This window comes from Alligator mississippiensis, chromosome 8 (assembly GCF_030867095.1).
Source record: "Alligator mississippiensis isolate rAllMis1 chromosome 8, rAllMis1, whole genome shotgun sequence".
Classification (NCBI taxonomy): domain Eukaryota; kingdom Metazoa; phylum Chordata; order Crocodylia; family Alligatoridae; genus Alligator; species Alligator mississippiensis.
In genome coordinates this window covers 6,524,143-6,546,165 of record NC_081831.1, presented here as the reverse complement: position 1 = coordinate 6,546,165, position 22,023 = coordinate 6,524,143, and the positions used below count along the sequence as shown (strand labels likewise).

The following is a 22,023-nucleotide window of genomic DNA, read 5'->3' as shown; positions in this document are numbered from 1 at the left end:
GCTACGCATTTTAGTACCCAGCCTATAATCCCGCCTGCAAGATACAATATGTACAGAGAAACTTGATTTATCTAGAACCAAAAGCCCTTCTTACACAAAAATGTAAGTCACATTCACTGACGTGAAGGATTTGTACTGCAGACTCCTAATCTCTTATTTGCACATATGTCTGCATTTTTGTCCAATTAAGAGAAGGTTACATTCACAACGATATAAAAATGTGATCAAAAGCCTTTCTTAAAAAAAGGAAGGAAGGAAAGGACCTTCATCAATTATGTGAGCTCCTGTTTATACAAACTAATGACATGTCCAGCATAACATTTGATTAACTGACTGCTCATTGCTTATACTACATACATTTTCGGGGCATTCATATATAGATTAAATATCATGTATGGAAGCATAAACCAGTGTACTAGAACTTCTGGATGCTTCTATTTAATACATGGTTTCAAATGTCACACTGAAGGAACGATAAGAAAAAGAAAACAAAAGTACAAGTAATGCTTTTATATTTGCTATTCCAGACAACTTACAAGATACTACTCAACGCCTTCTCCTGGCCCCATCAACTCACAACCAGCATGGAATATACAACAGATAAACAGGTAATTTTTTCAAAAAAGATAGCTAAAAAAGTTAAACATAAAAGAAAAAGAAATGAGAATGTGGTGGTACTCAAGTGTTAAAACATACAGAGAAGGATCTGTGTTTCCAGTTCCCCTGCTGTGGCATCCTGTCTCACATCCCTGAAGTATTTGCAGTGCCTTAGGAAAGAGTGTATAAAACCTAATAAAATAGTAACATGGAGACTGGGTTAGCATGCTGCTGAGGTCTCCATGAGTCTGGAACCAAGACTCAGACCTGGGGGAGGCCAAGTGACCTTTTTTATATATTGCTTTATATATTGCAAAAAATGCAGTAAAATGATATAAGAACTAATGAAAATAATTAAGTGTTTTACATCGTGATTTGAGAGCTGCACATTTCCTTTCACTGCACACCAACCCAACATGCATATAATTGCTGACCCAAAGCATTCAACATTATGATGAAGACACCACAACCCATGAGACTGGCTTCAAAATCTTGAGATTTTAAAATCAGAAAAACATTTGCGTTTTCAGCTCTGGAGTTTTTTGGTTTGTCCTTCTCCAGGTGTGTGGGATGGGTCACTTGACAAGTTTGTTTCCTTCCCAGGGCCTGAACATGTTACTTTTCAGATCTTTCAATGAAGAAAGCAAAAGGCAAAGCAAAGACCTGATCTCTGCCCTTCGGCGTGCTCTCTGGCCTAACATGGGCAACTCGAGCACGCAGATGGGACAGAAGGAGTATAGATCATCATCGTGTCTTTGGCTACTGCTGGAGATCTGCCCGAGACTACCTGGAGAACCAACTATCAGCAGCAAACCCTTCACAGCCAATTCAGCATGAGCATTGAGGCAAACTAGGAATAAGTTATTCAAAAATGAAATGGCAAAAAGATTTTTACTGAAGCATAAAACAGGGCTTTGTGAAAAATATTTCTCATGGGAAAAAAAATCAGTTTTTTTCCTGGCAAAATCCCTTGAAATGTTTTTGAGGTGAAAATGCTCACGGAAAAACAAAATCACAGAATCATGAAATTTCAGAGTTTTCTAACTTTAGATGGAAACTGTCAGATTCTTTTCCCCACTTGCTTTCTGACAGTTTTCCAATCTACTGAAAAACAGTAATGAAGTGTTGAAACTTAATTTTAGAAAGAAGGGGATATTTTCACTTAATTTCCACTTTTAAAGTTAACACTTAAAAAGTGACAGTGCTATTTTCAAAAGTGACAAGTGGCTCCCCCCAGCTCCACCACACTTTCTAACTGTTTTCCTAAATGCAAGTCTAGAAACTGTAAGAAAGTGGCCAGAGGCTACTTCCTCATATATTTTAAATTTCCCAAACAGGAAAACTTAAAAAGGAAATTGTCCTACCTTTTCTAACTAGGACATGTATCTGAGGTAAGTATATTTTTGTGGCTAAACTTCCCCACTCATAGGTATCATAAATGCTTGAAACAATTGTACTTACAAAGTTTGAGCCCTTTCCCCTTCAGTGACATGGAAGAAATGGATTGGTTCACACAGTTATCCCATAAGAGCAGGGGCATTTAAAAAGGGCATTTTTCCTGAGGAAAGGCATTGTGTCCAAAAGCTTATCTAACATATTTCCCAACAATATAAATATAATTGATTCAATGAAAGACAACACCAACAAATCCTTGCCACATATACTTCCTGGACCACCCTGACTGTAACATTGCTCCAGCCCTATCCATAAGAAGCATTTATGGCACCCTCCATCCTGAAAACTCAAAACCATTTTTCAAAGTAGACGTGCAAAATTTTGATGAGTGTCCATGGATCTTTGCTCAGCTTTTAGGTGGAGAGTTAAAGACATCTGGGGCATTAAACAACGTCTTCTCCTACTGCCATGGTTGCAGTGATGGACTCTCAGCACCCTGTCAAACCAGGTCCAAAGTGTCTCAAGGGAAGACACCCAAAGAAAGTGATGACTTCTGAAATGTCCATCATTTGTTAAGTTTCACCCACATATGCCCCAGCATGAGATGGAGAAGCATTGTTCACATTTCACAGATGTATTATTCACATTATTCACAGATAAGGAAACAGAATCAGGCTTTGGGGAAATCCACAGCATGTCTACAGGAGGAAAACCCCATCACCCTATGGGGAGAACTCCGAGGGACATTCAGAAACGGAAGCTCTGAATCTCCTTTTCATAGGCTGTCTCCTCGCAAAGCAATATAGGGGTTTCCAAGATCAGAGACGCGGCAACAAATGCAATAAAGCAAGTTATGTAAATCTGGAAATAATGCTAGAAAAGTGAATAATGCAAAATCAGCTATGGGCAGGGCTGAAATTGCAAAACACCCCAAGGTACAATTTACAGTCTCAAAAATAATAAGGGAAACACTATTAAATACTCCGGAAGGGGAATATAACTTTCTCCTGGGCCCTCTGAGTATTGCGATTTCACTTGGAAAGTTTCAGGCAAGCCAGCTGGGTTGCCAGGCCAAGATATTCCACCTCCATCCTTGGCAAAGTCTTTGAAAAAATTATCAAGGCTCACATTTGCGAGAGCCCGGCAGGACAAATTATGCTGAGGGGAAACCAGCACGGGTTCGTAGCAGGCAGATTGTGCCTGACTAATCTAGTCTCTTTTTATGACCAGGTTACAAAACGCCTGGACACAGGAGGAGGGGTGGATGTTGTATCCACCCCTCCTCCTGTGGGTGGATACAACACTTCAGTCACTTCAGGACTTCAGGAAGGCCTTCGATACGGTACTCCTCCCCCATACTGGTGAACAAGTTAAGAGGCTGTGACTTGGATGACTACACAGTCCGATGGGTGGCGAATTGGCTGGAGGGTTGCACCCAGAGAGTCACAGTGGATGGGTCGGTTTTGACCTGGAAGGGTGTGGGCAGTGGGGTCCCGCGGGGCTCAGTCCTTGGACCGATACTTTTCAATGTTTTCATCAGCGACTTGGATGAGGGAGTGAAGTGTACTCTGTCCAAGTCTGCGGATGACACAAAACTGTGGGGAGAAGTGGTCACGCCGGAGGGCAGGGAACAGCTGCAGGCAGACCTGGACAGGTTGGACAAGTGGGCAGAAAACAACAGAATGCAATTCAACAAGGAGAAATGCAAAGTGCTGCACCTAGGGAGGAAAAATGTCCAGCATACCTACTGCCTAGGAAATGACCTGCTGGGTGGCACAGAAGCAGAAAGGGATCTTGGAGTCCTAGTGGACTCCAAGATGAACATGAGTCGGCAGTGTGACGAAGCCATCAGAAAAGCTAACGGCACTATCGTGCATCAGCAGATGCATGATGAACAGATCCAAAGAGGTGATACTTCCCCTTTATCGGGCACTGGTCAGACCGCAGTTGGAGTACTGCGTGCAATTCTGGGCGCCGCACTTCAAGAGAGATGTGGATAACCTGGAGAGGGTCCAGAGAAGGGCCACTCATATGGTTAAGGGCTTGCAGACCAAGCCCTACGAGGAGAGACTAGAGAACCTGGACCTTTTTAGCCTCCGCAAGAGAAGGTTGAGAGCGACCTTGTGGCTGCCTATAAGTTCATCACGGGGGCACAGAAGGGAATTGGTGAGGTTTTATTCACCAAGGCACCCCCGGGGGTTACAAGAAATAATGGCCACAAGCTAGCAGAGAGCAGATTTAGACTAGACATTAGGAAGAACTTCTTCACAGTTCGAGTGGCCAGGGTCTGGAACGGGCTCCCAAGGGAGGTGGTGCTCTCCCCTACCCTGGGGGTCTTCAAGAGGAGGTTAGACGAGTATCTAGCTGGGGTCATCTAGACCCAGCACTCTTTCCTGCCTATGCAGGGGGTCGGACTCAATGATCTATTGAGGTCCCTTCCGACCCTAACATCTACGAATCTATGAATTCCAGGAAAAGCCTTGATGCCACTTAGCCTTTCTGGAGACACAAGGGCTCAACCTAACCTCAGCCAAGTGAACAACAAAACATTTGTGGACTTCAATGGCTGTCAGGTCAGACCTTTCATGAGATTTTCCCTTTGGAATAAAAGACATTTTCTCTTTTTTCCTTAGTATGTATTTGATACCTATGACACCATTTTAAGATACCTGTTCAAGCAGGTGTGGGACAGAGTGGGAACGGGGGCTACTATCTGCTTCCCAACCATGTGGCAGGACAGATTTATTAGGATGAAAAAATGCAGATTCTTCTAGCCATTGCTACCCCCTAGAGACATCTAGTTGGCCCCTCTACTTCCTCTTTCTCTATGTATTAGTCTCTGGTACCAAAATGCCCTCCACATCAGGTCCAGATGGGGTGCACCTGCAGCACATAAGAGACATACACAGGAAAAGGTTTTTTAATTCAAAGGACAAGCAACCCCATGAGAGAGGCCAACACTAGATGCACACAGAGACAAAACTACTCAGGAATAATTTTGCCAAGCCACAGGATTTTTTTTAAATTAATTCTTTAGAAAAATTAAATCAATCATTTCCTTATCAATCACATGCACCTGCTTTTTTTTTTTTTGTTCTACTGTATTTGTGAGTGATAGACTCAAAAGATCCCCTTTCCCCCTTGCCCTTTCTCCCCTTCCTCTCCCCCCTCCAGCAAAGGTGAACAGTTAACAGAACACTTGTATATTTGCTGAGCGAATCTTGGTGAATTGATAGAACTGTGAAGAACTAAGTTGGCAATTTTTGTAATAACTTATTGTCTAAGTATTCAGCAAATCTGGGCATTGTTTCAATAACAAACGTAAGAAGCTTTCCCAAGTGTTCAGTTTAACAGCTAATGAGGCTTGCTTGGCATCGGAAATCCTATTCTATATAACAGGACATTGAACTCATCATGCAGAACAGCCTCTTGTTTACAGCATGGGCCCATTAGCTTTGTCTTCGCTACAGAACAAGTTCACTGATCTAATGCCCCAACATGGTTTTGAAACACAGACAAAAGTACTTGAAGCAGTCTACCGGCATTCCAAGAACTGGTTGGAGCGGACAAGCCCTCCAGTAGGGTAAAAGGCAAGTTTGATCTAAATCAATTCAGGCTGTCTGTGGACACAGACACGTGAGACAGATGAATAGATGCACCCACTGCTGCTCCATGGTACAGGATTTTGAAATATCTCGGAGTCCACCAGTTCTGGGAGCTGTGCAGAGAACCATACCAAAGTACCAAAGAGCTCTTTAACTAATATGTTCCTTTTAGCTAATGTACCTCAGAACCATTTTAGTCTGAATGTAGGACAACTTACAATGGTTCTTAACATTTCTCAGTTTGGCTAGTATGAAACACTGATTTGAGATTAAACTGGTTTAGAACAGTAGGGGCATGTCTCTAGAGTTGCTTGAGGCAGAGATATTATATTCCTATTCAATAACTACGTACATCTGCATCACAATGGAAGTGATCACTAATAATGATCTTTATAGATATTTTTGATATAATTAGCCAGTAAGAAAAACACCCAAGGTTTTGATGCAAAGTTAAGTTCAAAGATTTCTTTATTAAAATACCTTCTCAAATTCACTGTGGTAACATTTTTTATGGTTGGTGGGATGCTAGTATATACATTTGCCAACAGAAGTATGCTAAAAAATCATCTGTGAAAAGTTTAAATGTTTTATTTAGGGAAAAAATAAATAAAAAAAAATACTAGTCTGTAAGAAACAGAATAGTTTTAGACTGGCAAGGGGCGGGGGGGGGCCAAAAAAACCCTTTCTTTCCTTTGAAAGGAGATGCCTCAGAGCCTTCAATGCAATGCTTAAAGCAGTTAGCACATATATATATATATCTCTGTATATATAAATCCTTGTAATTTCTCTGTATGAATAACTAGGTTCCTTTTTTTGGTTTAACTTTTTAAAGATTATTTGCCATTTAAAATGACAACCTTCTTACCTAGATCTAGATCCCATAATTAAATCTGGTTTGGAACAAAGGAACAGAGTGCGAGATTGGGGACAAATTTACATTCTGACAGAACTTCAGCTTCTGGGGCTTTTAGTTTGTGATTATATTTTGTGTCACTGGACTGCCATCTGTCAGGAATTCTTTCAAAAAAGAATCAATATGGCAAACTGATCCACACGCTTTTAGCTAGGGGAACGAATTTAATGAAAAAACCCCCAAAACTTGCATCTCTACTGATGTGTGTACTTGGTGAAGTTCTGAATCTCAGTATGGATATCCAAGTTTTAAAAGAGCCCATATTTCAGGATACATTTAGAGTGCTGCAATTACCACGTAGCACAGACAGTGATAAAAGAGTTGGTGTGGCTACCAGTAGTAGTCTGTCCCCTGCAGCTCAAAACAGCCTGTAAAACCCATGTTGGCAGAGCTTCCAGCAGCCACAACCTAACTGCTTCTTGAAGCTAGCTCATGTATCTGCACCCCACATTGTAGTCACAGCAGTAACTGCACTGTAGACACAACCTTATTCTGCTGCACTTCTACTCCCATTCCCCATGGCAGGATAAAACAGAAATGAGAGAAATAAAACTGTTTAGTGGAAGAAATTGAAGAGGGGGACTCAAGCTGTTGGTCACCATAGGCATTTTCCCATTAGCACTTTTATTTGCAAATTTTTAATTCAGTGCTTTAGGAACATCTCTATTGTTCACCCTGAGGAAACGAACATTGAAAAGTAAGAGCCTGGCAAATACTTAAATAAGTGTCACAGAGTTTTTTGAAACAGATGCAACATCTTCCATCTTGGGTTTGGTTTTGTGTTTTTCTCCCAGCAGTTGATATTCGAGATGGCTATTCTAAGTGGCATCAGGACAACTTCCAATTTTCTGTTGGGAAAAAGAGAAAAAAATACCCTTGTGAACATATATTCAACCTTCCTTCCTTCTTAGATGAACAAAATCTGCTTAAATATTTAATTTATGGTAACAACAAGACCCACAAAGCACTGAGTTAATCATGGCATTACCCATCAGAAGGAGAGGGAATGACAAAAGTAGGAGATCAAGACTGACAAATATCAAGCCTGATTGTGTACACTTAAGAAATTGTGACGGCAAAAAATACAATTGTGTCCATATATTTTTGGGCCCTCACTTGTAAATACGCAACCAGATTTTCAGTTGCACTGAGCACTAAGGTCAAATGAGGGATGGTGAGGGTGGGGAGGAACTGTTCCACACCTCTGAAAATCAGCCCACTTCTTCACAAGTATATCACACAGATATACAATCAGTTGCCTAACTTTAAACCCTCAAATTTTAATATCTTAGCTCAAGTGCTGGATCTATAAAAGGATTTGGGGGGGGGGGGGGGGTGTCACAATGCAGAATACTGCAGTGCCAAATTTTAGGTGGCTTGTGACCAAGCAGCAAGCACAGCCCTGAGTCAGGTGCTAAGTGCTGCATACAATGGATGGGGTGGTGTCTCAGAATAGAAACCACAGCAACCAGCATGCTGATCGGGGTAGCGGCTTCAGCGAGCCAATAGGAAATGTTCATAAAATAGGGGCGGGGTGGGGGTAAGTTGTCATAAGTTCCACCCTTCTCTGGGCACTTCCTGGCTGGGTATGTTAGCACAGGTTCAATGCTTCTGATACACAGGCTAGCTTGGGTATGTCTGCACAGCTCAGCAATGTGCTGCACACACATACCTTGAATTCCAGGCTGGAGGGAAGCATTTTACTCCACTGGGGGATTCCAACCCTCAACCCAGGAATAAGGTATATAAGCTACTCCAGGGGTAGATAATGTTTTTTGGCCGGAGTGCTGAAAAAACTACAATGTCTACCTTGGAAGGTGCTGGAGTGCTGACATTTCAGAGCCTGAAGCAGCTGTTTGCAGCCTCCTGGCTGCAGCCAGCCCACAGAGCCCAGTCTGCTTGCAGCAGGGCTTGCAGCCTCCCAGCCGCCTGCTGGGAGCAGCCTGGGCTCCATGGCCGGCAGCAGCTGCTTAGTGCCCGGGCTGGCCACGGTGTGCCACGCAAAATGGCTTTGCGTGCCACGCTCAGCACGCGTGCCGGGGGTTACTGACCCCTGAGCTAGTCTCCCTTCTCAAAAAATCCACTGCTGAGGATGACATGGTGACCTGTAACCTAATTGCTTAATTTGGCAGCACTGAAGTGCCTGATTCCCTTTGTGGATCTAGCCCTATGCGAGTTCTCTGGGAGTCAGGGGCAAAAACTGGAATTAGCCTTCAAGAACTTCTGGTTTCTAACCTGTATTTATTTCACAGGATCACTTTGCCCTTCACATCCTGACAGCCTAGAATTTCCCCAACATTTCTGACTGGACACACCATTCATCTTCATTTCCTGCCTTAAGCTATTGTGTAGCACTACTGCATGCAGTTAAGTGGATGCCATGTCCCACCTCAGAGGTGGCTGCACTGTACTGTTGGCAAAGAGATCCCCGTTTCACACTGAGTTTACGGGATGACTTCAGATCAGTTGGGTACAGACAATGTGTTAAGAGCCAAAGATTTCTCCAAGTAGGTGGAGAATAGGAGATTGTTTGTCCCCCAGAAGGTACATTTTGCATTTATACAAATGTACACCTGAAAGTACACTGTGTCCTGCGTGAAGCTATCTGTCCACATTTACCACCGGGGCAAAATAAAACAAACAAACAAGTCAAAATGATGGGAGAGGGGACCATGAAGTCAGAATGTACTGCTACAGTACATTCAACACAATACCAAATTAGTATTTGGCGAAGTGGCTATCTCATTGTTAAGATATTTCCTTCAATATGTTTTCAGAAACTAAGACCATTAAATAACTTAGAAAGATTGCCAGCTCTGATTTCAGGAAGGAAACCTCCTCCCAGTTCCTTTCTGAGTAATTCAACTAATTTACTCCAGACACTTCCAAGCTGATTTTAGGGTAAAAAAAAAAAACCAACAACAACAAAAAAACCCCAATGATCCCCATTTACTTTTCAAACCTATAGACAGAACTTGAGATCCAAAATCCTGAAGCTGACAAGAACCAGGGAAGTGACAAGAAACCCCCAAAAATTAGATCTGGAACATCCCTGCATCTGACCACAATGCAATTTAAATAATTCAGACTTTGGCTGGTAAAGCATCTGTCTAATACACTGTCATCTTTGACTAAAGTTCATGACAACGTCTTTCTGGGAATCTGTATAATGTCACCCAGGTGGTTAATGTTCTGTTTATTTATTAAAACCTTGACCTCATGTTCATCATCCTCTCACACTGCACAGACTGCAGAGGTCTTCACAGTTTCCATGCCTGGTTTATACTTATTCTAACAATTACGTAGAGGTAGAGGATGGGTGTGGAAGAGAGTGCATGAAAACCATGCTTTGCCTTAAGATTTTCTTGGAGAATATCATGTTTGAATAAAGTTTATTTGAAACATGGGATATACATTGCTGTTTGAATTCAAAATAGAAAGCAGGCACTAAGGATCCAATCTTGCCTACTCACTACTGTTATGGAAGTCGAAAGGGCTGTTTGTGCCCCCTGACCCCCTGATAACAAGACTACAAATAGGGCTCCCCTCCAATGTTCCTTATTGCCATCTGTCCCACTCCATATATCATTGTGGTGTTATCTCTTTGATAATGGCAGGTAACGAATGTTCAAGATCCATCCTTGGACACACACCCGTAGTCTGGTAACCTGCCACCTGTTCTGAAACTGTTTTATTTGATTTAATTAAGATGCCCCAAAGAGAGCAGGCAAACACCATGGGCCTCTAACTGCAGTACAAGCACTGTGTACAAGCATTTCCTCTGTTTTCTACAGGAGAAAGCTATCTGTGGAAGAAAGTCAAGTCACTTAAGTTACTAGGAGCCTTTTCCTTTTGATGATTGATTCGCACTCAGATGATCTGTACTTCTGAGGTAAGTCAAAGCACAGCACTTGGTAAAAATAAGCTCCAGAGAAAAAGTACCACCAAAAAATGAGAACAGAAGACTCTCTTTGCCTTTTCTCTGCTCTTATGTTGCCTAACAGAATTGAGAGGCAAAAGGAAAATTTATGAGCAAATTTACTGTTCTGATCCTCACACTATATCACTTCTCTGGAGAAAGCACAAAGACATTCAAGCTCACTCCTCAGCAGTGAATGATGCAAGGCCTGCTTTTAACCAAGAACTTCACTGAGGATTGATCCCCTAGGTCTGGATAAATCAGAATTGGGGGAAGGGAGTTTACCACGTATGCAGAAGGAACAGCAATTCAATTATTTAAGCAGGAGCCGTTAAAGTATTTAGCTGCACAAGGGATGCTTAATAATGGAAATGTTCTATATGCTAAATGAATGTGTCAAGGTTACCAGCATGGTCTCATGCATTGTACTAGAGCCATTTTCTGAGAAGCCTCTTACTCACTCTACGATGTTAATTTTGCTGGCACACTTCAGTCCCGCTACCAGGAATCTGTGGACTGTGGAACAACCATGAGACGACCTCTGGAAAAACTCAGGTAAGATGCACAACTAGCTGGAAAGCAGACTTTTCTTTAAGGTATTTCTAACAAATTAACATTTGTGGAAGTCCATCTACCTTTATGTAGTAGGTAAGACAAGGAAAACATCAGCCTGAAACCAGCTCCTCCTCACATGGAGCATGCCAGGAGATAGCAAGATCTCAGAGCCGAATTAATTATATCCAAAATGGTTTACATGGTGTTTTTAGAAATTGTATGATATTCAGAAAGTAAAAACAGCCCCATGACACAGCTCTGTCGTGCCTTCAGGTCTCCTTATTGGTAAATGAGGAAAAACAGTCCCCAAAACAATCCCAAAGTGCTTATGTTTTGCCCAGCGATAGTATCTTTTATCCAAAGAGCAAGAAGTGCTTTGTAAACTTGAATCAATGAAAAGACTAAGCACTCCAATGAGCGAGATACTAAATTCAGCTTGCCCATTTGTGAAACAGAGTGTGAAACTCGATTACGGTTAGTGATTACTCAATTAAGTTAGTGACAGAGGTGGAGAAAGAACCCAGGGGCTGCTTGTGAATTCTCTGTTTTGACCTGTGACAAACTCCCTCTGGATCCTGATAGACCTGGAAAATACATGTGTTAGCTGCATACTGCAAGAGCTCAGTTCATGCTAGCAGCCGGATTGTGTTTAGCATCCCCATTCAACTATGTTGAAGTTGCTGATAAGTTGCAAACAAAGTGCCCCATCCTGCATGCCTTGCCCACCCCAAATCTCCTCTTGAGGTCCCAAGGGCTCCCCCAAAAATAAAGTTGGTCTCCAAAAGACAATGCAGAGTGCTGAGAAGGGACAGTCTGTCTTCCTTGGTCCCAATCACCTTCACCCTAGAGCCTGACAGAAAAGAGCTGTATTCTCCCCTAGTGAAATCCTGGGGTCTGATTGGTGTAACAGGGAGGACAGCTTGGCTTGATTTAATTTTAGAAGCTAAGATCAAAAACAAAAGCCCAGCCTTTAAGTTAGAAGAGACAAAGCCATGAAAAACCCCATTTGGCCACTAAAACATGCCTATTTACTCAAACAGACTCTGTGACCTTCTCTGCTCTTCCGCGACTGTAAACAATGTTGAGGGTTTCTTTTGTTTCCCATGTGGATGCAAGTGCTGATGGAGGGAGCAGCCCTTTCGGACCTCAAATGTCTGTCGTCAGCTGGTGCAGACAGTGCCATTGTGATTATTATTTATGAGTTTCTTATTTTCTTGAATTCTTTTTAAGTAAATGCTTTTGAGTCACATCAAGCAGCAGGAAAATAAACACGCTAGCTCTCATTTGGAGTTGGGCTAGCATTTTATCTATGCAAACAGACTTCTTCTTTCCCCTTGGGCTTCTGCTTGGGGACGCAAGTAACTGAGGTCATGGTGCTGACCTTGCCAATGACTGAGATCATTCAAGGCAAGGCTGGAGGAGGGAGCTATGTAGTACTAGCACCTGCTTTCTAGGGATCTCATTATCTTGCTTTAAGTCAGCAGGTGACTGGATCCCTGTGTTTCTCACCGACATCTGCCTCAGTTTCTGTCTTCACACTTTTCATGAGTTTTCTGTCAGAACACCTTTTTCCTGAGGTCAAATTAACTCACAACCTGACCTCCTGATATGATCCTCCTGTCTTTGTGCAACTTTACACTCTCATGAAGGCAGGTGCATTTTACTATGAGTTTCTCATCTGAAAAATAATCAACATTATAAACAGTTCAGAGCAGGGACTGCATTGACCTGTCTGTCTCCCCTGTGCCCAGCAGATATCAGGTGTCAGCACAATAACAGTATTAATAACAATACTTAATAGCCATCACATGATTGAACAGTGCCCTGTAGACACTGTGGGTGGTATTCTATAAATAACAGTAACTTCCACACCTCTGAAGGGCAGGCTCTTTGCTTCTCGCAGTTTAGCAGAGCTGAGCAATCCCTCATTCAAGGCATTTAGCCTCTTGTTTTCTCTGCAAATTGACTTTCTCTTGCAAATTGGCTTGGTGTTCAAACTATTCACCAAAGGATCATGCACAAGATTTGAACCACAAATGGTTAACTTGACTGAGCTCTGAAGTCGGACTGTGTTGCTTCTAATCTCTGACTGGATGAGAATAAGTGACAAAATTGGGTCAAAATTTGCTTTCCATTAATACATCCTTAGAATATCACACATCCTGCCAAGCATCCTTTCAGTCAACCTTTTTTTCTAATACATTGGATAAAAGTAAATGCAGAAAGTGTTGGGCCTGCCCTGTCAGACTGATGGCTGGTGCCTCTAAGTAAAACCAGCCTGGCGGTTTAATGCATCCTTTTGGAGAGTGCCATCCATGCCCCGTACTAGCTTTCGCAATATCAGGTCCTTCATATGACCTTTAATGCCAACCAATATAGGAATAAAGTGCAGAAAATCTTGCTTGTATGTATCCAACAAAGCGTTATGAGGTTAAAAGCAAGTAAGTGCTCTGGGATGCTAATTTTACTAGTCAAACATTTAACCTAATACATTTTTCCAATTTCTATTTAAATTTAAAAAAACAAAACAGATATACTTACAGAGTATCTGTTTTCCCCAGAATCTGGAAAACAAAAGAGAGCTTAGAAGAATGCCATCTTTCAGCATGACAAACTTTATGTGCAAATAAATTAGATGCTTAAATTAAGGTAATTTGCACTGTATCCAGTATTTTGCAATGGTACATACTTGCTAGCTGGGGGGCTAGAAAGCGAATTTTCAGACTTCTAATTCAGTAAAGTACCTAGGCAGGTGTCTAATTTAAGCATGTGATCAGTACCTGTTGATTTCAAAGGCTGACTTCAATAAAATGCAAGCATATGTTCATCTATTCTGCTGACTGCAGACTACGCAGCAAGACAGGAGCCCCCAACTCCATGAGTACTCCAAAACGAGGTAGATGTCTGCCTGATGAAACATTTTATCCAGCGAGACCAAGGACTAGTTGCACAAGGAAGAATTTCCCTCTACATACAAGCTGTTATGCGTGATGTGCTCCTATTTGCACATCTAGATGGTCTCTAATGCACAGGTGACTGGTAGAGAGGACATGGTGGGGAGGGGCACATGCCCCCCCGATAGGGTCATCCTACCGCTGACACTGCTGGTGGTGTCTGCGGGTGCTTGACATGCCTCCCCGACAGGGCCACTGCCAATGCCACCAGTGGCATCTGCAGGAGCTCGCCAGTTCTGCCCTCACCGCTGACGGCGTCTGTGGGAGCTCACCAGCTCTGCCTCCACCACTGCCAGTGGCATCTGTGGGTGCCCCCACCAGATTCAGGAGGCACCAGTTGCCCATTTGACTCTGATACACAGATGCCAGGGAGAGAAGGAATGGGGAAATAATGTATAAGTGAGGAGAAAGGTACCAAAAGACATCTGAGCTTTAAAGGATTCCTGGGCCTGATCCAATTGCCCAGTGAAGTCAATGGGAGTTTCTGCATTTGGCTTTGGATCAAGCTCCTTGTGTTTATTTTTAGGGCAGCCTGAATGACTGAAATGTAAACCCTACGTGCATAATTAAACCCAATGTGGAGTGGTTGAGTCGAGAGAAGTGAATCTGGCATTCAGAGAAAAGGCTTGGGGGTCAGAACTCTGTTAATCGGGTCTCTTGTACCAAAGCACCATGCGAACCTGGACAAGCCACTTAATTTCTTTGTGTCTCCATTTACCCATTTTTAAAGTGACATATAATAATCTGCCCCGCAGACAACTCATTGGGAGGCCAGCCCCACATTTCTGTACCAAAAGTGGGCCACAAGGCACAGAGCTGCAGCCTGGCTGGAGCAAGGGCCTGGCAGCAGTGGGGATAGCCACAGTGGTGCAATTTCTGTGCCAGCAGTGGGCATGGGGCTGCAGCAGCAGGATGGAGTTGTGCCCTCCACTGTACTGGCAGTGCAGAGTTGTGCTACCCCATTGTCAGTACTTATGATCTGCCCCAGGAGCATGATACTTATTTAATTAAGATTGGAAAAGTGCTTTGAGGTCCTTAATTGAAAGACACTATGCAAATGATAACTGCTATTGTTATGGCTAATGAACAGGTTTGTAAGCTTCTCTTAAGAAGTTCCTTCACTATCCAATGTAAATTCACCTTTGATCACTTTTATCCTGTTAATCAAATTTGTATTGTGTAGATACCGTGCTAATGAATTCCTTTCTCTTCTTCCTCATTACACCCTTCACATCCTTTGTGCACAGTTAAGTACATCCGGTTTCTATTATCAGCATTTCTATTACATTAGAATTATGATTCTGCCTTTTGTGAAACAGCACTGTGCTCTTCAGTGCATCCATGGACTATATCTGAGTCTAGAACAGGGGCGGGCAATTATTTTGGGTGGAGGGCTGCTTAATGAGCTTTGGTGACCTGTCAAGGGCTGCATAAGTAGCCACGCCCCTTGTCATAATTTTGGGACTGGAAGTCCCACCCCCCTAACCTCTGACCTTTGCCACTGGAAATACTCCTTTTGGGGGGGGGGGTTGCCATCTTAGAACCAGAAAAAAATCAAATCATACACTAAAAGTCAAACACCTACTATAACATGTTTTAAGTTTATTACAAAATATATTTTTTGTCACGATTTGTCTACGTGTAGTGAATACAGAGGGGGGTGCATAATAACTAAAAAATAAATTCTTAGTTTTGTCTATGGTGGGGAGAGGGTGTGCGCGTGTGGTGTGTGTATGGTGGGGTGGGGTGGGGAGGGGTGGGAGTTGGTGTGTGGTAGGATGTGGGGGAGGTGTAGGGGGAGTTTGAAGGGGGTGTGGTTGTGTGTGGGGGGCGTAGGGTATATTGGGGGGTTGCATATATGTGGGGGATTGTGGGGATAAGGTGTGGGTGTGAGGGAGGTTGGGGGGGTCTGGACCTCCCACACTCCCCCCATGGTAGCTGAACCCCAGCGGCAGGTGGGGCGCTCAGGTGCAAGTGTCTGCCTCTGCACAGCTGCCTTTATCGCCGGTGCTCCCCACCACTCAGGTGCAGCCCCTGCACTTGCACAGCAGGGTGGGAAGCCCCACATGCTGGAGCCAGGTGCCTTCCCTGCTGGGGATGTGCAGTGCTGGAGAGAAGCCTCAGGCTCTGGAGCTGGCTGCCTTCCCCACAGGGGCTGTGCTGCAGGTGAGGGAAGCCCCAGGAGCCTTCCCCTGTGGGGCAAGGCAGGCAGCTAGCTCAGACCTGAGGCTGCTCTCCAGTGCTGCACTTCCCTCCCTGCTGTGCGAGTGCAGCGGCAGGAAGTGCTGGCAATACAGGCAGCCACGAGGAGGCTGTGCCGCTTGCTGCAATGTGCAGCGCTGGCTGGATCTGTGCCCCACCTGCTGCTGCTACCATCTGCTGGGGCTGTGCACCATGGGAAGTGCATGGGGGGGTCCCCCCCCCACACCCACACACTACCCACCCCAGCTCCGTGCTGTCGCTGCCCCCTGTTTCCCTGGGCACAGGCTCCACCCTGCCACCTGCCCCAGCCCCATGCTCCAGGCTCCCTCCCAGCTGCAGCCCCACCCCTGCTGCTTCCCTACCTGCTGCCCGGAGCCAGCAGGAGACTGGGGAAGCGAGCAGGTCCTGGGGACTGCAGCAGCAGCAGCCCTGCACAGAAGCTGCACATTGGCCCACCAGACCCTTCTGCCCACAAAGGTAGGAGTGAAGCAATATAGTACGTTTTTGGGGCTGCATGTACACATGGGCACCTCACTCCCAGCCTTGTGGGTGGAAAGGCTCGGCAGGGCACAATTTGTTGGGGGGCCTTTGCACGCTGGATGAAAGTGCTTGGCAGGCCGGATCTGGCCTGCAGGCCATATTTTGTCTGCCCTGGTCTAGAATACAGAATAAATACCAGCATGAACTATCCATTCATATGCTAAGAGTTCTGTAATAAGAGACTCTGCATTAAGAACTGTCTAGTCTTACAAAAGGAGTCCTACAAAGGAGCTGAGGGTTTGTCTACATGGCCCTTTTAACCAGGATTAGCCTAAATTTGCCATTTCTAAGGTGCATTAAGGGCATGTATCCACACGTACATGCCCTTAATGTGCCTTAAAAATGGCAATTTTAGGCTAATCCCACCTAAACTTGATACCTGCTTAAAGCAAGTACCAAGCATGGCTAAGATGGCATAGCTAAATTGCATTAACCCACATATAGACTCTTAATGTGCATTAGCGCGGCTACACGTGCACTAATAAGACTTAGCTATGCCATCCTAAATTTAATGCATCTTAATGCACATTAGTGCATCTATGTGTAGATGTGCACCTGAATCGCCTTAACATGCCATAAACAAAGGTGCATTAAGTTTAGGTGTGCATACCTACATGTGTAGAAACGCCTTGAGTGACCCAGCTTGCCAGTGCAACTCCACTGATTCCAGTATAAAGTTGGGCCCAATATGCATATCCAGTTTAATAAAAAGCAAATCAAAACTTGCTTGGAAAATACACAAAAGCTTTTTGCGTGCTCAAGTATTAACAGTGCAAAACAATAATGCCATTTATCCTCAGCTAGATCAAAGCCCAATTTGAAATGGACAAAACCATCCATATGATTGATGAAACAAATTACATTCTAATCCTTAGTTACTGTGTATTGTGCTACCAGGAAGGAGGAAATTATAAATTTTGTACATTTCCCAAACTTCAAATGAAGGGATTGTCACAACCCAAAGTTGTGATTTTTGTTTGTGTGCGCGCTTCGGCACCGCTAAATTATTTCCCGTCAATTTGTCGCTTTCTTTGCACGGTAGAGTTCTCTGCTGCAAGAGAGAACTCTGGTGCAACGGGGGATTTCCCGCCAGATTACAGCTTCTTTGCAGGGTGCATCTCTTTTGCATCGTAGTGATACACGCTGTAAAGAAGCTCCTGCCATTTGTATTAGGATCCGCACCACGTTATTGGCCCATTCCTAATATAGGCACACGTGGCGGCTAGCAATTGGCTTGCTAGCCGTACATAAGGCTTGGGTAGCTTCCGCCCAAGTCGGAGGAGGGAGGACGAGAGAGATTGTGTGTGAAAATCTCCAAGCGCTGCGGACCCTCGCGGACCCGGCGCGCCTCCCCTAAGTAGGCAAAAGAGGCAACAGAACCGAGTCTACGGAGCTTTCGCTTCTCACCTCTCCCCGTCGCCGAGCGCAATCCCAGACGTATCCCTTTCCTGTAACCGGACCCGCGGAGCCTAGCAAACTCCAGGGAAAACTTATCGGATCCGCAGAGCCTGAATAACTCTGGGGAAACTTTTCGAACCCAACTTAACCGGACCCGCGGAGCCTAGCAAACTCCGTGGGAGCAATCGATTTGTCAGAGTCCTCCAACGAGGGTTCAAGCGGGAGCTGTGCCTGGAAACCTGTCCAGCCTACACCAATACCATCTTTGGGTTTAAGTAAACAATCTTTTCAATCAACCATTACGCCTCCGTGACTAACTCTAGCTCACGCGTACCAAACTGCCCCGCGGTTCTCTCCCGCCCCGCGTGCCCGGGCTGCTGGCCACAGCCCGTGTGCACCGAAGACAGGTCCGGCTAGCCCATGGCGGCCAGAATGGGATCGGAATCACCGCTGCCCATGGCGACGAGGGCGGGATTGGGGCCCAGCCCGCGCAGGGATGTTTGCTAATCAAAAGCTACTAGGTCATACATGACAACAATGCACCTTCCATTTTTTCATGACTGTATCACACAAGATCAAAATCATACGGGTAATAGCTAATTGGATTGCTATGTAAATGGCAGATCCCCAGCCATGGAATAACATACACTGCCTCTGAGGTGCCAGGGATTGTTTTGGCTGTTAGAAGCCAAGTGATTTCTGCAGTGTTATGAGCCAGGCAAATAAGCAAATATTCTGTAACTAAAGTAGAGTTGTTTATACTACACTAACTAATCTGGCTAGATGGTGCTTTTCATATACCATATGCCAAGATGTTAATGCTTTACAATTTTTCCCGTTTTAACTATTGAATATATATACAGAGCTTTTTGTTTCTGAGTGAAGCCAGATTTAATTGTTGGCTGGGGGGATGCTAGCAGTTCAAAGGAGACAGGCAGAGCTCTCTCCCAGTAAGAGAGGCAGGGGAAGATGCGGTGACATCCTAGATATGGAGCAGGGGTCATGTGGAACAGTGGTGAAGAAGGGGCTATGTATTCTCTGTAACAGGCACTAGAGAAGTGAGCCTGAAGTTCAAAGTGAGTGATTACTAAGATGGCTCCTGAGTATTCAGAAGCTGGCCTGCTTTTACAGGTTTCTAACAGTGTGTCTATGTTGCTTCTGTACCATGACCAAGAGCGCTGCTATGAAACACCCCCTGCTCGCTCACTCCCACTCCCTGCACCAGCTCTCCAAAATGAGGCAATGCAACTGCTCTAGAGCACCACCGAGTATCTGCCCAGCACCCCAGGTGCTTGGCACCTTTCTGGGATATGCTTTTCTACCCCATTTCTGGGATGTGGCACAGCAGGGTGGAAGCAGGTGCGCAGAGTGCGCTACATGGTGGTACTCCCAGGCATAGCCCATAGGGACGTATGTTCCTGTTGTTCATTCTGAATGGCATCAGGCTGCATGAATACATCTGCATACAGGAACCAAAGACTGAACTGGCCTTACAGCACAAATGCCAGCTCTGTGTGGCTTTGGCTGCTATTACCCACATAAGAATATGTGGAATTTAAGAATTTGCAAGTCCCTACAGGCTTAAGGGGAGATTTCTAAGTCAACAGTCAAGGGCTACGGCTGAATTCAATCATAGATCGGGCATGAGTGCGAAACATAGATGAGAACAGGGTACAACTCTTAGGTCAAATTTGATCTCATTTAAAGCAAAGTAAATTTGCAGCCACTCTATTGCACTGGTAGCAGAAGTACAACGGAGCTTAGCAGAAGCATTAAGGTGACATTACCTATGGGTTCACATGCACTTTGTTTTAAATCGTCAGTCCCAATGAACCCTGAAACTGTGCATTTAGAGATGCTGCTGAAACTACCAAGCTTTGCCTGATGTTTGGCTGAAACTCGAGTCAAATACTACAAAATGTGGATCTTAATGCCTCACAGTGTAATGATAGTCTGGATCCAGGCATGAGGTCCAAATCTTTTACCTGCTGAGCCAGAGCCAGATCTGTTAAGGACTTGCATGGGCTCATACTACAGGTGGTTCCACGTTATTCCACATGAGCTGCTCAAAACACAGCTCACCTTAGCCAAACTTCGGAGTGTGCCAGGAAGTTTCCAAACCAAGTGAACTTCCCTGCTGTCAAGGTTTTTCCCAGCTCTAATGAGAAATCCCAGCTGAGTACTGAGGTGTTGAAGCTGGGGTCTGGGTGCAGAAAAACAGTAAAGCAAATTTCCTGATCACTGCAGCCACTCTCTAATAGCTGGTTCCAAAGTGCTCAGTTCAGTGGGGATTTCTCATGTCTCCTTCCACTAGGGTATATTTGTTTTTCCAGTGCATTGTCAGTTGCAACAGGATTCTTTGGACTTCCTGTCTCGCCGCTGCAACTGCCTCTAAGTGACGGATTCGTTTTTCCAGTGTAAGTGACACTGAGACTGGCTGTGTGTTATGTGTATTATGTTCACTAGATTTCCCTTTTCCCAAAGAAGAATTAAAAATAGAAAGCAGACAGGAGCCCCAAGGCTACAGTATCACAATGAGCTCTGCGATGCCACCAAGGGTCTGATCCAATGCCTTATAAAAGCCAGCAGGGAGCCTCCCATCATCTTTGGATCAGATCCTCAGGGTGAAGGCAAAGCATCTGCAGGAGGAACAGAAATGCACATATCCATTACCTATCATTACTCCCGAGTGTCCTGAAAAACATAAGGGCCGCAAGGTGGATACTGTGGGGCTGAGCTGAATCTGTTGCTGAATCTTCCCTGACCCTCTTTTCCTTTTGCAATGAAACCGTTCCCAAAGATTTGGATCATGGAGTAATTCATAGTGCTTTCCTTCCTCCTGCCAGAGGCCCCTTATTATACTAAATCTGCGATTGCAGAAACAGTGGTTGAAGGGGCATTCAAAGAAGCCTTCCCAGAAGTGCCATCCAAAGGTGCAAATGATTTTAGGTCTACTGATGGCTGAGCCTTAGTTTTAGGCATTTTCCACAAAGCCTTGAAATCTAGTTACTTGAGTGAATATTTGATACATTTAAAAATGTTTTACACTAATCCCTGGGGTCATTTTCCTGGACATTTCAAGTCAGCTTTTTAAAAATTAAATTAACACTGGCAATTTCACTTCTACCAGCTGTTCCTGAAGCCAAGATGAATGTACTACCAGCTTTGTTCCACTTTGCTATCCCTGACTGTGTGGCCTAATGGGTAAGGTGTCTGCCTTTGGATAAATAGATTGGGGGTGCAAGTCCCTTTGTGGTTGGTGGTTCTTTTCTGTGGCTGAAAGGGACTTGGGGTCATGACTGACCACAAGATGAACATCAGCAGCTGGTAAAGAGAACAAAACTCTAGCTTGCATCCATAGATGCTTCTCAAGTAAATCTCAGGATGTCATCCTTCTACTGTACTTGGCTTTGGTGAGGCCCCAGCTGGAGTACTGCATCCAATTCTGGGCTCCGCAATTTAAAAAGGATGTGGAAAAGCTTGAGCGAATCCAGAGGAGAGCCACACACACGATCAGAGGGCAAGAGAACATGGGACTCTTCACCCTGGAAAAGCACAGGCTCAGGGGTGACCTGGTAGCTGCCTATAAGTACATCAGGACCTGGGGCAATGTCAGAGTGCCCCAAGGGATGACAAGGTCAAAGAGTCACAAACTCCTCCAAAACCATAAGGAAAAAATTCTTTACTATCCAAGCCCCGAGGCCTGGAATAGACTCCCTCAGAGGTGGTGCAAGCACCTACTCTGGACTCCTTTAAGAAATGTTTGGACACCTAGCTGACTTCCTGCCCCTGCGGCAGGGGGCTGGACTCAGTGATCTTCCGAGGTCCCTTCCAGGCCTAATTCTATGAAATAGCTGAATGCTGTACAGTGGAAATCTAGAGTCCAGCTGGACAAATTACAGTCTTCTGCTGTTTTACTATTTGATCCTAAACTTTGATGGGCTG

At 44.5% G+C, this 22,023-nt stretch overlaps 1 protein-coding gene across 15 annotated transcripts in view; it reads right to left on the bottom strand.

Moving 5' to 3' along the window:
- Positions 1–6,047: 6,047 nt before the first annotated feature.
- PECAM1 (platelet and endothelial cell adhesion molecule 1) overlaps positions 6,048–22,023 on the bottom strand; it is a 73,946-nt gene continuing 57,970 nt past the window's right edge. For 5 of the 15 annotated variants that reach the window (XM_019494212.1, XM_014601871.3, XM_014601875.3 and 2 more), the window contains 2 exons: positions 13,526–13,548; positions 6,048–7,358 (listed from right to left, as the gene is read on the bottom strand). In XM_019494212.1, the coding sequence (XP_019349757.1) occupies positions 7,329–7,358; positions 13,526–13,548 (53 nt within the window). In that variant the 3' untranslated portion in view covers positions 6,048–7,328. Of the gene's footprint in view, positions 7,359–10,890; positions 10,946–11,557; positions 12,663–13,525; positions 13,549–22,023 lie in introns of those variants that run through there. The other 10 variants (XM_014601874.3, XM_019494217.2, XM_019494218.2 and 7 more) reach the window with 3 other exon arrangements.